This window comes from Athene cunicularia, assembly GCF_003259725.1.
Source record: "Athene cunicularia isolate RWA chromosome 12 unlocalized genomic scaffold, athCun1 chr12_part1, whole genome shotgun sequence".
Lineage (NCBI taxonomy): Eukaryota > Metazoa > Chordata > Aves > Strigiformes > Strigidae > Athene > Athene cunicularia.
In genome coordinates, this window is record NW_020799116.1 from 16201970 (window position 1) to 16220579 (window position 18610).

Consider the following 18610-nt stretch of genomic DNA (forward strand, 5'->3'; position numbering starts at 1 on the left):
GCTGAGGTGGATATGAGAAGAACTTCTCATACCCCAGCAGATGCGGCTGAGCTGTTCATCTCACATGATGGGTTCCACTGGGTGATTTTTAAATGTTTTGCTCTCTTTAAATGTTTTATTTTACCCTAAAGCAGCTTCTGTTTAAAAAAATAATAATTTCATTCTGTTGACTGCAGAGTACCAAATTTGAAAACATTTAGTACTAAAATACGCTTCTCATCCTGACTGTTCCCAAAATTACTTTTCAGAAAGTTACTATCCAGCAGAGGAAACTAAAAAAGCAATTTTTTTGTCAGTGTGGTGACTGCTTATAGTTTTCAGTTCACCCAAAAGCCATATTTCTACAAAGACATGTAAATAGGACATGTAAATGAGAACATAAATATTAGAAAGCAACTTGTGTTCATCCTTACTGCTTAATTTAGCCCCTGACATGTCCTAACTGCTGTGCTCTGTTGGTACAGGCCTGCATGCAATTGCTGAGATTTCTAGATGTGCAAATGGGGCTGCAGCACACAAGAACGGTCAACGGTGGTGCCTAAAATTTAAAATTAAGTACAACTAAAAAGCGGTTTAATTTTTCTGAATAAGACTTGAAATTGCTTCTTTAAAACTGGGCTGTTTGGGCAAATGGCTTTTAGATCATTTCCTTACAATTTCATGGCTTATGGCTCTTTCTGTCTGACAATGCCTTTATCCTTCTATGGGTATGAAGACCTTACATTTTTACTAGAAATCTAAAGGTATCCCCTTTTTTTGCTATCTGCCTATGATTGCATTATCCCTACACACGTAACGTGTAACATGTCCCTGGAGAATGAAACGAGTGTCAAAGTAGCACTTTATTTTACTCAAAGAAAGAAAAATGTTGGGGGATGAGTCAAATCAAGCACTTTATTTTTCCCCTCAGAAGAGGAGATGAAATTTGCTGCTGTTAATAATCTCATTACTGCACCATTATGTCACTGCATGTAAAATCTCACCCAGCTTTCACTGGGTGAAATCATTACACGCCCACTATATTGAGTTCTGCCACAATAAATTAATCTGCTTCAGTGCTGTTGCGCTGTTGGGGCTCAACTGTGTAAGCAAGCAGCTGGTGTTTGCCTGGTTTGCGGCATCACAAGGGGTGGAGAGGAGGTGGCTCTGTGGCTGCCAGGATTCCTATGGAAACATCCAGATCCTAATCCAGAACCAGCTGGGGACAATATTGGTCATTTTGTTGATTCTGATAGACCATAGGCAGACTAACATGGCTGCAGGGGGGAGAGAAAGAGAATGTGTTGAGAGGGAGAGAGGGAGAGTGTCTGCTGAGCCACAGATCACTTCAGAAGAAAGAACAGGACCTGGTAACGCAGCTTCAGCTTTATTTTTGAGGGGAGGGAATGATGTTTTCCTATGGTTTAACATTTCAGTATTTCACGTTAGCCATTAGATTAGGTTTTTATGTTTGCCTCATAAAGCAGTTCTTTTAATACTAGAAATGCAGACAGCAGGATTTTGTGGAACTCTGCTGAAATACTCCTCCTAGGCAGCTTTCCTCATACCTGCATGATGAAGAAAAAGACGACTGTCAGGTCTGTTGTGTTCAAATCATCACATAATGCAGATTTTTAGGTTTCTTCACATTTTGTGTTCAGGAGCACAGATAAACATGAGCCTGGCGCTTGTGAAGATCCAACAAGGGAAACTTACCCTCCTCCCTGAATATTTAACTAACTGAGCTATAGAATTGTTATTCAGACATTGTCAGGAAATGGTTAATACCCCATACAGGGCAGGGTATTAGAAATGTGAAAATGCTCTACCATACAGAGGGAGTCAAGAATAATTCATTTTCAAACCCAAGCAGCTGTAAGGAAATGTAGTAAAATCTTTTAATTTTTTATTTTAAGTTAAGATTGAAAATTGTAAGTATTGTAATTTAGAAGCTGTTCTTAAGAGCTGACTAAAATGAAGTACCCAGGAAGGTCTGGGGACTGCATGCAGTCAGTGGGAAGATCACTGTTACCTGTTGGCCTGAATTTGTCAATCAGAGGAACCAAACCGTCAAGAACGCTCCGGATTCGGTACACTAATTGTGAAAAAGACACATTTTTTTCAAGATGACCCAGACAGCAACATAAAACATAAAAAATAGAAAAATGTCAAAAACCAAGCACTGACACTTGCAGTACTAATGAACCCAAGATTACCGTTTAAACAAACAGTTCCGAGATATCATTAATAACAAAGTAGTGACAAGGCCGATTCCTGAGAGAACCATCCACAACCTACCGAAAATATTGGCACAAAATTACAAGGGAGACCTCTGTCCTCAGCTGGGAGGCAATAACTTGCTGCTAGCTGCACCTTTCCTACACCATCCCTAGGGATTGCCGTGAATCCCTGGTGTTTAAGCATCATTTTCAGTAGGTGCCACCATCCGGGTTCTGCTGTGGGCTCTTCCTGGGGGTGTTCAGCCGCCTCAGTCCCAGGGGAAGGAATGGCAGCCTGAGGGCACAGCACCTTCTAGACTGTATCTGGGAAGACCGCCTTGCTGCTAAAATTGTGCGTTGTCATGGCAACTTAGCATTCAGCCATTGCTGCAGAAAGCGGTGACTCAGGGTCTTGTGACCACTGAAAAGAGACAATGAGTCAACCTCCCCCTTCAGTGTCACTGAGGCTGCTCATCTCCAGCCCCATGGTGTAATGGTGAATGAGATGTTATGAGATGGTTCATGGAATCTGGGCACTAACAGGTTTAGAGTCTTGTGTAATTTAAAGACTGTGTGACCCTGTTGTCCTTCATGTGGATACAGCTGACTGCTGTAGATACACTTACCTAGACCAAAGTATATCCCAGTGGTTTCCAGGGAAGCAAAGGTGATTAAACCAATTCCAAGAGAAATAGTCCAATCTAAGGCAACAAAAGATGTTTGGCTTTGTTAATTTTTCTAGTGTGCAACAATTTATCCTTCTATTGAAGTCTTGCCTTACCTTTGTAGTAGTAGTAGCAAATCAGTAAAGCTCCAATGGCAAAGCAAAGAATGACAAAATGAAAGAATTCGTCTGAAATAGAGGGAAAATTAGGTCACATTAGGTCACAACTGCAGGTGCCCTTACAACCACATCTTAAGCTACACTGTATCACTCAGAAAACAAATTCTATCAATCAGGTGGCTCATACACCACTCATCTGCAAAAGATAGATGCACAAAAGTTGTTAACCAGAAGCCTTGATGATTGTCATTGAGACGCCTTGATGCACTTCAACAAAGTACTCGCATCAAGGGGGGGGGAGAAAAAGGAGTTTTGAACCAAAGATCTTATTCGTGGACTAAAGTTCAACAGGGTTGACATCAGCTGAATTAAAACAAAAAAATTTTTTAAATTACCATCCTTCCGTATGCCCATCCACCGTACCATCCACTGATGGAGATGAGGGTTCTCGTTCTCATATGCTACAAAAAAGAAATGTCTTTTATTGCTGTGGAACTCAGAACTATCCCTTTTTGCATCTGAAATCGATTCTCAGAGCAGAATATTTGTAAAACAAAGATCTGCAAGCCTCTCAGAAAGATCAAATTAGCAATTTTAAAATCACCCCAAAAAGAGCAGGTTTTTTTAAAAGGAGAAAAAAAAAAAAAAAAAAAAAAAAAAGCATAATCAGATGGTTGCATTAACAATACAGAATTGTTTTAAAGCACTCTGGGTCTTTTCTGTCCAGTCTGGGACAATCAATAGTCTCAGAATTACTGTGGGGGAGTAAAGCAGTAGGACAAGGGAGCTTCAGTTTGATTCTTGGGTGCCTTGCACAACCACAGCTACAGTAATATAACCATCTCCACTACTAGGCGTATGAGTACCACCAATCAATTTAAGCCTAAATTTGAAGCATTTCTGCACCTCCCAAAAGAAGAACTGTAGGTGACAGTCTCCTACAGCTGACACACAGAAAGAAAATGTAAGAACAGGCTAGTTATTTTTTTGAGGTTTCAATAGAGAGCATTTTGCTCTACACTAGTCGTGAGTGGAGTTGCAAAATTCTGTTCTTTCTCCAATTGTATTTCAGAAGGAGCTGAATATTTTACCAGATTTCCAATGATGTGTTCAAAGCAGAAGGTGTTTTCCTTTTTTGTTTGTTGATCCCTTGAGAAGACCCCGAGGCAGTCTGCCGCAGAGCCGCCTTTGGGACTTGAATCATCACAAGTTTTAGGTGCTGATTTCACTTACCTTGGGCTGTGTGTCCAGGCAACACCTGCCTGGCAGTGAATGTAATTGTCTCTAAAGATATCACAGGAGAGTACTGGAAATGTACTCCCAGTGAGCCACAGACGTCTGCTATTGTGCTTTTGGAGCAACTAAACTTTGCCAAGAAATTCTGTTCTGGGTCACCTGATACAGGAGTCATGCTTTTGTATTTTTGATTGTTTGATCATTCTGGGTTGATCAAGTGCTGGTTTGGGGATAAAATCAGTTATTTGATTCTTAGTGTTAACACAGCATTGCACTATTCTGACTCAGAAATGTTGCTCTATGAATTACTTGTATAAACGCAGAATTTAGGAGAATATCAATTCATACTTGGCAAGTGTCTGTTCTGAATTACTCTGCCTCCTAAATGCAGTAGTCCCACTTTAATTTTGCTTCACAGAATGACTTGCACAGTATTTCTTCTATCAAAGCATTACAGTGCATTTTAATAACTATTCTCAAACTGCTACTTTTTGATTAGGCAATGCCTAGGTATCAAGAAGTGGGTATAGCTGTGATCACTAAGCAAAACTCAGTCCTGAAAGACAGCATCAACGAGAAAAACTTCTGTTAGCTTGTTTGTATTTACCATCTGCAAATGAATCTTCTCTTCTGGTAATCTCTGAAAAGCAACATAGTTTTATTATTTCTGATGGTAAAACTACAAATATATTGTTTTGCACCATTATCAGCCCCAGCAAGCACAGCAAGCACACCGATTTGGTGACTCAGTATAAACAAAACAGTACTTGGAAAGTGCCAGGAAATTTAGGAAGTTAAAAGGGCCCAAGAACAGGTAACAATAAAGCTGGCTGTTCCATCATCCCAGGTTCTCTGCAGTAGCTGGGCAGTGGAGGATTGATGGCCTCCATGTTCATACTGAGCTGCCAGAACTGAAGCTAGAACCAGGCAGAGCTGGCATCACAGGTGCTGCATGTGTGCATCCCCTGAACCTGTCCAGTGCAGTGGGCATGGTGTCCTGCTCCAGCTAAATATTTTCAGTGTCTCAGTCTGGTGTATTGAAGTAATCTAGAACTGAAGCAACACAGGCAGTGGTAAGAGGTCGAGAGGCCAAATGCCAACTGGAAAAGTACTGTAATCCTCTTTCTGCACCTGGCAATGCGGGGAGAATATTGTATTATCATGTATTCCTCTACCCTGGTATTTTGTGTAGCTCCTTGGGGGTAGGTGACTCAAAAACCTCTCCTAGGCATTATGCTGCAATTTATGTCTTCTTCCCAACAATGTCCTCAGCCCAAGTCACCGCAGCTATTCCCCACTGCACGGAAGAAGAGTGCTTGAGCAGGTGTCCTCTCCAGAAGAGGCTGCTCTGCTGGGCCGTCTGCCTCTCGTCACTAATGAATGTGGTGTTGGCCTGGCAGGGGCAGGTCAGGGTCAGTAATGCAATCAAGCCACTGAGAATTTCCTGCTATGGGCTTTTTACATCTGTTCTGCTGCTGCACAGCAGTGCCTGATAAAAGGAAATTTGCCTTTAGACTGACTCTGTTCCAGCCTCTGAGCTGGCATTGTTTCTGTTGTCATCTGGCTTTCAGCTAGTGTCTTCTGCTGGGGCATGCTCAGTGCTCTCAGGTGAGTGAGGACGGCATTCAGAGCCCAGCATCAGCTTTGCAGTCCCAGCCTGGCAACCCTGTTCAGCAGGAGACAGAGGCCTGCAGGGAATGCTGAAAGCTGCCTCGATTGCTTAGGAAAGACTGGATAGTTGCCCAACAAAATTGCTGGGTACTCCCCTAAAAAGGATGACAACTGCTGTGAGCTGATCTTGTGAGAACCTGGCAGGCCTACCAAAAAATGGGTTAACCTGCTAGAACACCTCGTACAAATCACCGGCTATCAGCCAGCCACTGTGACAAGCTTGGAACAAAATGTCTGCACTATGCCCAGGTCCAACACCAGACTAACTGGAAACCCAATGGATTTTTTAAATCCATGTCAGAAGCATATCAAGCACTTAAAGCATGTCAGAAAGAAGAAACTGGAGTTACAGTCTTCCTTCCAACAGATGAGGTTATCTGGAAACGCTTACCTGGATCTCTATAGGGAACAACCTCTGCTGGTATGCCTAAAATATTGCACAAAGATGGTGTAGATTAATACCCACAACGAGTACAATCTCCTGCTGCCAGTCCCAGCCCATGCAATTTCTATTGAAATTAGTGTGCTTGTGTAAAAGTGACAAGGCAGGCACCAACTCGAACTCATTCGAGAGGGCAGCTCTATGTAAGTTATGCAGGTCGAAAGGGGGCACATGAATGGATTATTAACCCCCCATATTCCACCTCACAATATCTGGAGTCAGGTAGAATCAGACTCCTGTGAGACAGATCTCTTAATGTCAATTTAAATGAGCTGCTCTTACATCTGGGCTGAGATCAATTTAAGATATTAATTAAATGATTAAAGCCTTGACTTTTTTACCATCCATGGTTCTATACCATAAGCCAATAGCTCTTTCTGTCACACAGCACACTTTCTTCACCTGCATTGTACTTATTTTCCATTTTTCCTTCGGAAGGAAAGGAAAAGCCTTGGGAATGAGGTCCACAGTGTGGTCCTTGCTGATGATCTCCAGTCAACACTGAGGGCTGACTGCAGCCCCTGTAAGTAGTGGCTGTGAGAGTTTCAGAACTCTTTTGCTGCATTTCAATGGCAACTGTGCAAACCCGGGCAGCAGGACTTCTCCCACAGCAGCAGATTTTGCTATTCTCCTGCTTCAGCTCTAAGCACAAGGCATGGCTGAATGTTAGCGTCATTTGAGCTTCATCTCATAGGAAATGTCTTTCCTGCAGCCAAATTCTGACTGGTCCTTTTCCTATGTCCATACATGTTAATATACCTTTGTTCAAAAGTCAAACCAAAGAATGCCAGAAATTATCCTTTTGTTTATATTGGTTGTCTCTAGTGAAAACCAATATTGCCACTTTGTCCTACCTCCAAGTAATTGGCCTTCAGTCTTCTGTCTTCCTAAATCTTCCCTGTCACTGTCTGGATAGAGAAAGTGTTTCTTCATCAGATTAAAGAAAAACGTGCCAGCAGTGTTAGAAACAACAGCACTGTAGTTGTTTGCTCATAATATAATGATGGCTGTGGGATATGTAGGTAAAAATCAAGGCTCTGAAATGCAAGGATCATTATTAGCTGCTTTTGCCTCACAGCTCTCTTCAAAGCTGGCTGAATAAAAAAAAAAACCCGCAAAATCTGAAGTTGGAATAATTTGTAGAAAGGGGTGTAGTGAGAAAGTTCTCATTTTAAACACACATTGTCAGCACTGCTAGCTACTTTGAAAAATGTATTTCTAAAAGCAAATCATCTGATCTAGCTAAGCATTTAATCAGGTTGTAGCTTTCTGTAACAGAATAAGCCAATATCACTTTTATCACTTCTGTGTTGCCTGCCACTTCTTAGCCTCTCTCATTTTCCATAAATGAAATGGCCTAGCAGCAGCCAAAGTGACTTTTGATACACTAGTGATGTTTGCTAATAAGAAAAGAAATGCTAGAGAAGCACTACAGCATTGCCAGCTGCTACTGTACCAGGACTGGTCTTTGCCTCCTGCTATAGTGCAGGATGCAGTTAGACCAGAGAGACACTGAAGATCACAGAAGTTATGACCTTTATTTGGGAAGAAATCTTGCAGCAGATTTCTACATTTCTGAAACCTCCCAACTTCCACAAGAGCGGGAGGTAGCCGCTATTTTGCTGATAATGAATCTAGAGGTACTAATTATTGTCTGTGTTCTCTAACACTTTTTTTTTTTTTTTCAGAGTTCTGCAGAATTGCTACTGAATTGCTGCAAGTCTCCTATGTCAATCTCTTATGAACATGCAATCAAACCAAATTATGTATCAGAGAAAAATAAAATAAATCCTCTTTACCTTGTGTATCTTCATCTGTGGACTCATGGGATGAGTTTTCAGCCTTTTTTTCCCCTGGTGAAAGCATGAGATTCCTTTCCAATCTCTTCAGGGGTTTCAATTTTTCATCTGTATTATATATAGAGGAAAAAGTATTAGAGATGACTATTTACATCGTCTCTCTTACAGTGGCAGATTTATTAAAGGTTGTCTCACAGGAAATCAGACTCTTACTCTTATATCAGCTGTGGTTTTTGCACACGAGGAGTAGCACAAAGCATTACAAATGAAAGCATCATAAAGGCTACTGTTAAGACTTTCCTAAATGCTTGTGGTAGATGCCTAAAGTTTCATATTCTGACCTTTAATTTACCCATAATGCTACCCTGTGAAAATTCCCACTGCCTGAAGCAATAGCAGCTGCAGCTGAAAGATGCTGTAGCCGGAGAACAGCAGCTCGCCCTTCCCCGGCTCCTCCTGCCCTCGCCGCGGTGCTGCCGCCGCGCCAGCCCCCTCTTGTGGCCCCGCAGCCGAGCCTCGGGGCAGCGCCCAGCGCCGGGCCGGCAAACCTGGGAGCTGCAGAAGACGAATCCTGACTCTAGGGACCCTGGGGAACTGCACTTAGTTTCTTACAGCACAACCGGGCACTTGAGAAGTGCAGTGGAGCCTATTTGTATCTCGTTGACAGGTTCAGCACCCAGAGTGGCATCCTCTGGCCATTCCTTTTCGTTACTACTACCTGTGCTGCTGGGGTCACTCGCAAAAATATTTTCAGTGGCTCAGCTTGGATTTCTTGCCACTGTGAGAGCTCAGAGACCTCCAGGCTGGCTGGGTAACAGTCCATGTAAAAAAGCATCTTGGGTGTCATGAACCAGCTAGACAGGAAAAACTGGGGCACCACTTTGTCAGAGAAATTTCTTTGGCATCATCACCCCAGGACATCCTCTTTGCCTAAGTATATGAGTTTTTTCTCCAGAAGAAACCAAGTCAAACTAAAATAAAATACTATCTTTGGCTCCCATTACCACCATACCTAACTTCCTAGATATTTTACTTGTTCACTAATAAATCACATCCAAGCACATATCAGAGTTTTCAAACTGGTGTCAAGTCCCACTGGCACTGCAGTGATTTTAACAAAATAGCTGACAAGCAGCTGGGCAGGACTCACCCTTTCCCTTGGAGCTGGGCAGCTGCCTGTACCCAGATGGGTTGGTTGACTTCAGCAAGAGATAAAGAACAGCCATGGCCCTGACTCCTTTCTTCTCTATGGCCTTCAGGCAGGCTGCACAGCCACCAGGAAGGACACTGCAGCTGTTGAGGAGCTGAAAGAAAGGTAAGTAAATAGCAAATAACAGTCCTTCCAATGAAACATGGCCTGCAAAAGCATACCCTGCTATACAAGTGAACATATCTCACCCCATCTGTGGGACAAGTAAACCCCTGCCCCTCCTGTACAAGGGGGAAATCAGGGGCAGAGAGTAATGCCAAAGATGGGACAAGAACATAAATTCCATTCAGCAACTCAGAGCAGAGCTGTCAAATGGGGGAAAAAAATGGTGTGTAATAAACTATTTAGAGAGCTGGAGAAATAGAGGGTCTGAAAATGGATGTGCACTCTCTGCAGTATCTTACAGCAAGACATCACTAACAGTGGTCCTGTCTAGAAAATAGTGAGCTGAACTGATCTTTATACAAAGCCAGTTATTTTTGCACATGGAGAGCAATGAAGTAAAAAGCAGGGGCCTGAGTCTCATTTATCTGTGTGCCCTTTTACAGCATTTATCATGTTCTAGTTATGTTTTAGCATATCAAGTCACTGGACTGTATGTTTTCTGTCCCCAAAGTAGATCAGAGAAGTATAGAAGTATCTCTGTAACAATGCCTTACAAAGGATGCGTGTTTCTGTAGCAACTCACATTATTCTTTTCTTCAGTATTCAGGATAGGTGGGTCAGTGGTGGATAAACATTTTACAAGTGATTCCCAGAAGGACTGGTTCATTTTCTCATGATTCTCCAAGTAGCTGGCATCAGCAGTAAAAACCCTCTGGAAAACGTCTGGGAAGAAAAACAAGCAAATCACTGTGCAGCAGTAGAGGTGGGTTGCATGGAAGTGTTCCCGTGGTGCTCAGTGTAGGTGTGGAGGAGGCAGACATCAGACTCTAACACGTTGCCCAACATCAGCACCTTAGTGTATAGAAAAGAGAGTAGTGCTGTGTTATACAGAGCAACTCAGTCTGTCAGAAATCGGTAGAAAAATGTCCACACAGATTACTGATGTCTTTGTGACGCTATTGTCTCAGAGAAGCAGGGGAAGTATTTAACGGGTGCTTCTTCTGACCATGCTATTTTACAAACAGGCACAAAGACATGAAGGGCTGGATACCAAGGTACTGAGACAGCTCATCGGGCATTTAATGCACAGCAAAATCTCCTTCATGTACCTAAATTCCCCCAAGCACATGCCCAAGGCCCGATGAGAAGCCTGTGGAAGAGCTGGGAACTGACTACTGGTCTTTCTTTTAAAATCAAGGAGGATGGATTGTGATTCAAGAGGAAACAAATTTCATTGACTCACAACCACTCTCACAAACACTACTGTAGTGTGAATAAGCCAAAGCTTGGACTGCACTACCCTTACCTTGCTGTTCTTCAGTAAGATCTGGGAATAGGACATTCAAGTTCTCCATTGCTGTTCCTGTTCAAAAGGAGAGGAAAATCATATTTAGAAACAGATCAGTCTGACCTTCTCTGATTTTTTGTCTTACACTTGATTTTCTGCAAACATGGCATCTATCTCTAGGCACTTTAGTTTTGAAATCAGTTCTCTGTTGCAATGAGAGTTTCACATCATGATTCATTTATCCTCCTGGGACCCATTCTCCACTCCTCTGAGTGAGTCTTGCTGGGCTGGCATTTGGTTATTAAGAAAGAACAAAAGTCTGATCATCATGAGTAAAGCGAAAAGAAGTCTGACTTGATCATTCACATTGTTGTTTTTTTACAACTACCAAGGTGTCTAATTAACTATTTACCACAGGTGTGAGTAACTTAATAGGCCCGTTCCATTCACAAAACAGACCGATTGTTCCGTACCTTTAGCATATTGGTACATACTTAAAAAAAACCCCAAAAAACAAACAAAAAAAACCCCAAAACCCCAGAGAGAATAGCAGAAGCAGTTCATAGGAGAGCCCCACAAGATTTGGAATCCTTGTCTCAGAGAACACTTTGACACTTCAGCATCTGTTCTTCCCCAGTTGACATGAAGAAGAAATTTCCACTAACTTCAGGTTTATGAATTTAAAATTTTTAAGTGTTGATCCCAGATTTCTTACTGGTATTTGCCACAGAAACAAAACATTCTGACTTCCCCAAAATCCAGTGTTTTCTTTTGTTTTGCTGAACTCACCCCACAAATTTTGTTTTGAGGCTCTTTTGTTCTGATGATGCATTTTTTGTGGTGGTTGTGCTTCTGAACAGTTGCTTCTGCCTGCTCTGCAGGCATCTTGCACTGACTACATCTCCCCTTGTGCAACATTTAATCTTAAACACTATTGTATTGGGAGATGCAAAAGAAGATTTTTGGGGAGTCTGAAGTACAGTTCCCACTATGCAGGCACAATAGGAAAACCATTTATACACCACACTTTTTCTTACAATATGACTTTTGGGTCCATTCAACAAAACACTTTCAATCGCGCAGTTTGAAAACTAAACATTTCCTTTAAATTTTCCAGATGGAAAACTGTGTCTTTGCCTACAGTTTCAGTTCTCTAGAGACCATCATATCAGTCAGAAAAATGTTCTAATACAAAATCCAAACCAGGTCCAGTTAATATCTTCAGAAGGTCAGTGTAACACACAAATAAAAACATATTTATTCTGGAAACAGAGCAACTTAATGTATCAGTTCTCAGAGGACATTAGACACAAATGGACTCCGAAGGAGTTGCAAAACCCATCCCTCCTTTGGGATCAGGGTTGAGGTCCCAAATTTTAGGTGTGTTGGTGATTCTGGGGGCTTTCTCCTTTTCTGGGCTGCAAGGATTCTTCAAGTGATTAGGGCCCGTGTTTAGCCACTGTTTTGCTGTTTGGCTTTGGGGAAATTACATAATCTCTTTAACCACTTTTAAAGGCTAAGACCAGAAAACTGCTTACCTATTTCCTAGGTGTATTGTGAGGAAAAAAAAAAAAAAAATTTAAGAACATTTTGGAACTATTCCCAAAGATGAGTCTATGCAAGACATCTATCATGACAAATACCTTTTATTTAACCACCTGATATACCTGGAGAAACTAGCAAGTTTTTTGACAAATAAGCTTTGAACTCTATCAACTAGTCTAATAAAAGTTTTTACCTCTCCCACAAACCTTGCCTGACTTACAGCCTTCGCTGCTGCAGCTGCGTGACAGGCGCTGGCGATGTGGGACTGTGAGCACTCGATAGGGAATGCAGGAAACGCATCTGTCCTCTGCCCGGGTAAGCAACAGCTGATGTTGAAATACAGGAACCCGGTATACCACACCCTGGATAAACTCATTCTTGGCTGCACAATAAATAAGGAACATAACTTCTGTGCAGTTATGTATCTCCAGCTATGGTTTTCAGCCTTTTTCAATATCTTTCTTGCCTTCCTATTTACTCAGCTTAAACCTTACTTTCATAAGTTAAATCCTTTAGTTCTCTTTGTGGATTGCTCCGTTGAAATACAATGCCTAAAGGAGCAAAATTACTTTAAACATTTATTTTCTGACTGATAAATCCATTTCATAAAAATATTATAAAGATCCACATTTTGCTGTTGAGTGAAATTCCGGAGGTTTGTGTTTGGGGTTCCTAATACCTAGCAAAGGCCTCTCTCATTGGAACATTGGAGGCACATTGCTCTGCCAGTGACATGAAGCTGTCATGGCAGCTGCCTTATGCTGGCTTTGCGTCATCCCAAAGACAAAGTGAGCAGGTAGGCACCAGCACATCTGTCCCACCATGCACAAAGGAAGAGCAGATTCAGCACTGAAGGCAGAGGAGATGCTGTCAACCTCATTTGCTATCAGACTGATTTACTTTAAAACTGTCCATTTCCTGGCCCAAATGACTGGACTGCTCAGCTGTACCAGCAACAGAAACACATTTGCCCAATGCGCTGGTGCATCCTGCTATGATAAGACCTGGATGCTACAAGAGGATCCAGGAGCAGCCACCATCTGCACCCATCTCCCTTTCTGTGCCTCCAGCACAGTCAACCACCAAGCTTTACATAACTAAGGAAGCTGGGTACCTAATTTCTCTTAGACTATGGACAATTAATTCCCCTGTGGCTCTTCCGGAAAGAAAATCAGATCTAAACAAAGGATAAGCATAGGCATTTAATTATTGTCTGTTTCAAAAGTGATTTAGTTGGTTATACCTCATAATGAGAGAAGGATGATGACATACTGGCGTTTCAGCCTAGCTATGAGCTCACTGGGGAATGATACGAACAACAGACCTCATCTTGCTTTCCCCACAGTAAATCAGAACATCATTGCAGTGAGGAGTTTTTAACATGTTAGAATAAAATTTGTGTGCAGTGAGTTAGGAAGTGAGGCTAGCAACTGCCATACACAACAACTTTTTGCATAGCTGCTGAAACATGTCTGAGTAAAATTGTTCAATGGGATAGCAAAAAATGCAAATAAAGCAAAATAAGGTTGTTTTGACGTCAAGACAAAAAACAGACAATCCTGAACCTTTTTCTTTTGAAACTACTTTTACCTTTCATTTTAAGTTATATGCTGACACCAAATCTTGCTAAATTTTATTTTAAACATAAACATTAGGTCCCTCCCTGCCCTTCTCCCAAACCAAACCAAAACAAACAAACTTCAGAAAGCACACCTGCAAGTCTTAGGCTGATCCTAATGGTTGGTTCCACAGGAAGATGTTCTGGAGGGCTGCAGCCATGGTGAAAGCATGTAGTTTCTTTCAGTGAGACAACAAAAACTGATGCACACCAGCTCAGTCTGACACCGTTCCTACTCTAGTCTCCTCAGGCAATGCCACCAGTGAGATAATTCTGCTATTCGTCTGCTTGCCTTCCTGTTGTCAAATATAGTTGAACTGCGACAGAGAAGTAGCAAAGCTCAAAAAACTTTTCACTCTTTATGGCGTCCTTGAACACAGGCAGGTGGAAAGACCCAGCGAGCGTGTTGCTGTGGGGAGGGCAGCTCCCCAGGCTTGGTGTGACCGTGCCCATGGGGGTGAGCAGGGACTGGGCGCAGCCCATCCACCCCTCGCCACAGCAACTTCCTTCCTCTCCCGGCTCTTGCAGCAAGCCCCGACACCTGCAAACCTGGGGCAGTTTGTTGTCTGTTTTCTGGCTGCTCTGGTAACACAATGGCAGCGCTCCCGTACAGGTTTACACATACCATTTGTAATTACCTGGTTTGTATTTCTTCCTATGCGCTGCGTGCTCCTCTCTGTGGTTGCTGGAAAGCTCTGAGGGGAAGAAAATGAGCTCATCAGAAGCCAGAAGAGCTCATGTTTGTAGTCCAAGTAAAGTTAAGGCAAACAAATCTTCTCTACGCATAAAGTTCAGGGCTTACCACAAGGATTTTATAACTTATATAAAATTATTTAAAAGATGGGTATGTTCAGTCAAGAAGACACAGAGGTTGCAGGGAAGTCCTGTAGCTCTCCCCCACAGCGCCATAACCCTTCGCACAGCGGTGTGATGCCTCGAGGAGTAATCAGCAACCCAGCTGTGTACCAAGAGCCAGGACGCAACCCAAAACACTCTCAGTCTTGACCACAAGAAGCTCCCGAACGCCTCCCCAGCACTTACCTGCAGGGCTGTGAAGGTGGGTCGGGATCCCGGGGCAGGGTGTGCGCAGCGCTGGCCCCGGCACGTGATGGCGGGCGGGCAGGCGTCGGGGCTGGCGCTGGGCCCTCACGTGGCCTGCCCTGACTCAGAGCGAGCGCGGCGGTGGCTCCACGGCATCCTCTGGGGGTCATGCTCCAGGCGTGGCGGGAGGAGCTGTGCGTTTTGTGTGTCCCCGAGCTCTGGGGAAGGCGGCCAAGGCTGATCCCGCCAGCATGGGGGAGAGGAGCTTGGCGGCCTCGGCCTGTCTCAGGTACCGATGGGCCTCAGTGGCCAGGACCCCCCACCCTGCCCACGGCTGCTCCTGTGTGGGGCCGGAGGCCTGCGCCCACTTATTTGTCCTGTCTGGGACACGAGGGAGAGGCTGGGGGCACAGGGATCCCCCCTGACGGGAAGGGCCCTGGGCTCCCGTGAAGCCGAGCGGGGACACCGTGACAGCGGTTTGGAGCCTGGGCACACCGCCCTCACGCCCAGAGCGTCCCTGGGCTCAGGGAGGGCGGCGCGGGGGGGGACACCCCTGCAGGGACCGGGGCGGGTTTTGCACCACACTCTCATCGGGAACAGGACATGGCCAGCGGGGGTCGGGTCCAGCCTTGCGGCTGGGGGCCCAGGAAGGGCCCGAGGCAGGGCGCAGCCCACAGCCCTGCGCCCCAGGGCTGCTCTGTGCTGCGATGGCGCAGCCCGGCCGCTGGCAGGAAAGGGAAACCATCCATCGCACCTGTCTCCAGCAACCAAAGAGGGTGATGAAAACACAAATCCAGAGCCACCGCTGGTTTACAGATGTGCTCACCAAAGCACAACAGACTGAACCATGTTCAAAAATCTTTCTCTGCTGTTTGCTCTGCACATGGGGTCACTGAAGGCTCCTGTGTGGGTAACAAGCACAGCCACCCCCCTGGGGAAAAGGACTTTACAGCACTCTGAACAGGCAATGGTAAACTTGAAAACAGCAATCTCTTGCTGTGCTTGCACATGCTTGGGGTATGAACAAGGTGGAGCCACCTGTACTGGTTGCCAGGAGCCAGCTAGGGCTGTGAGGAGCAGTACTAGCCATTTACTCCCAGGTAGTCCGCCCTGCCTGGGCCAGCCCTCAGACCCTGGGCATGCTCAGTTCCGCATCCCCAAGCTTACCTGCTTAGTATCAGACAGGAATACCAATACCTAAGTAAATGAGTTGAGGCAAAGAAAATACTAGTATTTCCTAACCAACTTCCCCAGCCCAGCATTTGTTTTCACTATGATCAGGGGCTCTCAGCTCTCACCACACACCCTGCACTAGATTTCCACCTGAACCTTTGTCAGGTACAAAAGTTCTCTGGACTTTATAGCTGGAAGTTTGCTTATCAAATTAGGTGTGCTTTTCCAGCAATGCATATAAGCTAGTGAGTGCAACTCCTCAATTTGTTACAGTCAAGTGCCATTCGGAGGACACTGTCTGTCCCCTCTCAGCAGCAGGGATCAGCCTAGGCCGGACCCAGCCATCAGTCCCTGATCAGCTTGAGGGAGTGGTGCTAATCAGAGGGGCAGTTCTCTTTGCCCTGTCACAGCACTCATCTGTAACTCTTAATAGCCTCTTGAGTTCTGATAATAGCAAATATCAGAGATCATGATGGACAGTCCTGAAAGACAAAGGTCTTTCAGATCCTTGAGTTGTCCACAGGCAGTTTCCCACATGTTAGCAGCTGCTCACATGTCCTCACGGCCTGGCTGTGCAGTACCCGTGTGTCTCTTGCTCTGTAGAGGCTGCTACACACTCCCAGGCACTCAGAGTACCAATTTACTCTGATTACATGTTTAATGCTCTATCTTCTAGCAGAAGGAAGAGATACAAACAGTTTTACTGTCATCCTCGCTGCCTGCCTTAGAATAACCTGAAGCAAAGAATCCCTCTCTTTGGCTTTGCTTGTCCTATACCTGTGGTTCTTGCCTGAGTCCTTCTTGTCCACCTCTGATGCCTAGAACTTCAGCACAGCATTAAACTGAAGCCACCCCAAGGCTGTTTTCTGTTTAGGAAAGCTGCTCCTTCAATAGCAGACGATGGTTTCAGACCCAGCCAGCCTATAGCAGAAGGCAACAAGAAAGCAGGGAAGGGAAGAGGCAGACCTCTCCTGTGCACGAGAGCTCAGCACCTAACATACACCAACTACACTCAAACAGGCATTTTCACCTTGGTGTTTCCCATTGCAACTGCCTCGGGTAAATAATTAACTAATTAATTAAGCATTTCTCATGACAGTCTCTTGCCTTTAGCCTCCAATATTCTCACCTAAGGAAGCACCCCTGGCTCCCATGGCCTCCTGAACCACCTGCTGAGAGGTTAACCCAATCTTTCAGCTGCTGGACTAGAACAGTTCTGGCTTTGCCTTCATTTCAGTAGGATTTGTGTTACAACTTGGTGTCAGAGTTCCTTTTTCTCAACAAGCACTGCCTCTGGCCACACATGATGTTTGGTCACTTGAGAACCTGTGAAGAGCTGGTGTCATAGGAGACTACTAGGGACATTCCATGTCCCGGTGGATTACAGAAGGTGTGGTCATGTTAAATCGCCTGTGAAATTAAGATAACGGCTTCACCCTGGTGCAGTTGGTACCTGAGGGGGGGTGCAGAGCAGGTTGTGTACCCTCCCTCTGTTCTCTCTTCATGTACTGATGCTTCTGGAGAGACTGTGACCCTTAGAGAAAATAATTTGTATCTCCTGTAGTAGGTGGGCATTGATTTTTTTTCAAGTTGTTTTTTTGTTGTTTGGGTTTAAGCAGGCTGTTTCACTTGTTTTCCACAAGTGCATACCAAAGTGCCTTGTATCACCTACCCGGACGTAATTACATGCAATGTTAAACACAAAGCAGCCAATACTCTGCATCTACTTCTGCTGGGAGAATATTGTCTACCTAATTAGAATGCTTTATTATGTATTACGTGTGTTTATTCTGCCCTTATTTGGGAACTGTTCTCTGAAAGAGGGTGAATTACTCTTTGTATGCTGGGAAAATTGCTTCCAGGAGGGGTTTAAGACACAAGACATGCTGAGCAACTCTCACACTTGACACTAATTGGATACAGTGTGTGTGCAGCTTTGTCACACAGGCAGGTTGCATGAGAAATGTAGCAATACTCATCCGTGTAGGAGGGACCCAGTGATGTTATATATTCAGAGCCGTAATTGCTCATTTAGTCATCACATTTCTGATGGATAAAAACACTTCCCATGACACCTCCTGCCCTACCCTGACTTTTATCCAAAGGGTTGGTTAAATTAGTCCCTTCTATGCATTTACTTGGTTGCTACTTTTTTTCTTTAAATAAAGCCTGCTTAAACAATTGTGAGACTGCAAAATACGAGTAACTGAAGGAGGATTATGCTTCACTGTCGGCTGCATTTTGCAGTTTAAGAGGTATGTTTGTTTTTAAATTCAACACCTTTGAGAGAAAAGCAATAAGTACAACCCACTCTAACTCTCCAGTCTATCCAGTGATAACCAGTAACACTCTCTTACACCAGGAGATGATGAGAAAGCAGCCATGTACCATGGCTGAGCTGAGAGAAAGGCTGAGGTTTAGCCATAAAAGGTTTTTGCAGAATTGTCTGGGAGAGTGGATCACGTACCTTACTGAGACTTTTAGAGATTTCTTCCTCATT

At 44.1% G+C, this 18610-nt stretch overlaps 1 protein-coding gene across 6 annotated transcripts; it reads right to left on the reverse strand.

The window, feature by feature from the left end:
• Positions 1-1345: 1345 nt before the first annotated feature.
• Positions 1346-18329, reverse strand: TMEM40 (transmembrane protein 40). Of its 6 annotated transcripts, XM_026857816.1 has the most exons (14): positions 14938-18329; positions 14535-14591; positions 10752-10808; positions 10029-10168; positions 9281-9434; positions 8131-8238; positions 7186-7239; positions 6281-6316; positions 4826-4858; positions 3378-3443; positions 2980-3051; positions 2825-2899; positions 2012-2074; positions 1346-1547 (listed from the first exon to the last, which is right to left on the reverse strand). In XM_026857816.1, exons 3-14 carry the CDS (start codon positions 10798-10800, stop codon positions 1528-1530), a joined length of 870 nt encoding a protein of 289 aa, XP_026713617.1. In that variant the 5' UTR covers positions 10801-10808; positions 14535-14591; positions 14938-18329; the 3' UTR covers positions 1346-1527. The 6 variants fall into 6 exon arrangements, 5 of the variants coding, with proteins under 5 accessions (XP_026713617.1, XP_026713616.1, XP_026713618.1 ...); XR_003399338.1 differs by having other exon boundaries at positions 2012-2899; XM_026857815.1 differs by having other exon boundaries at positions 1346-2074.
• Between the last annotated feature and the right edge of the window lie 281 nt (positions 18330-18610).

Coding starts and splice junctions, on each gene's coding strand:
- TMEM40 (XM_026857813.1), bottom strand. CDS start 10,800: ATGGAGAACTTGAATGTCCTATTCCCAGATCTTACTGAAGAACAGCAA. Junction 6,317..7,185: donor TGAAGGCCAATTACTTGGAG/GTAGGACAAAGT, acceptor GCAATATTTTAG/GCATACCAGCAGAGGTTGTT. Junction 3,052..3,377: donor GATGGGCATACGGAAGGATG/GTAATTTAAAAA, acceptor CCTCTATTTCAG/ACGAATTCTTTCATTTTGTC.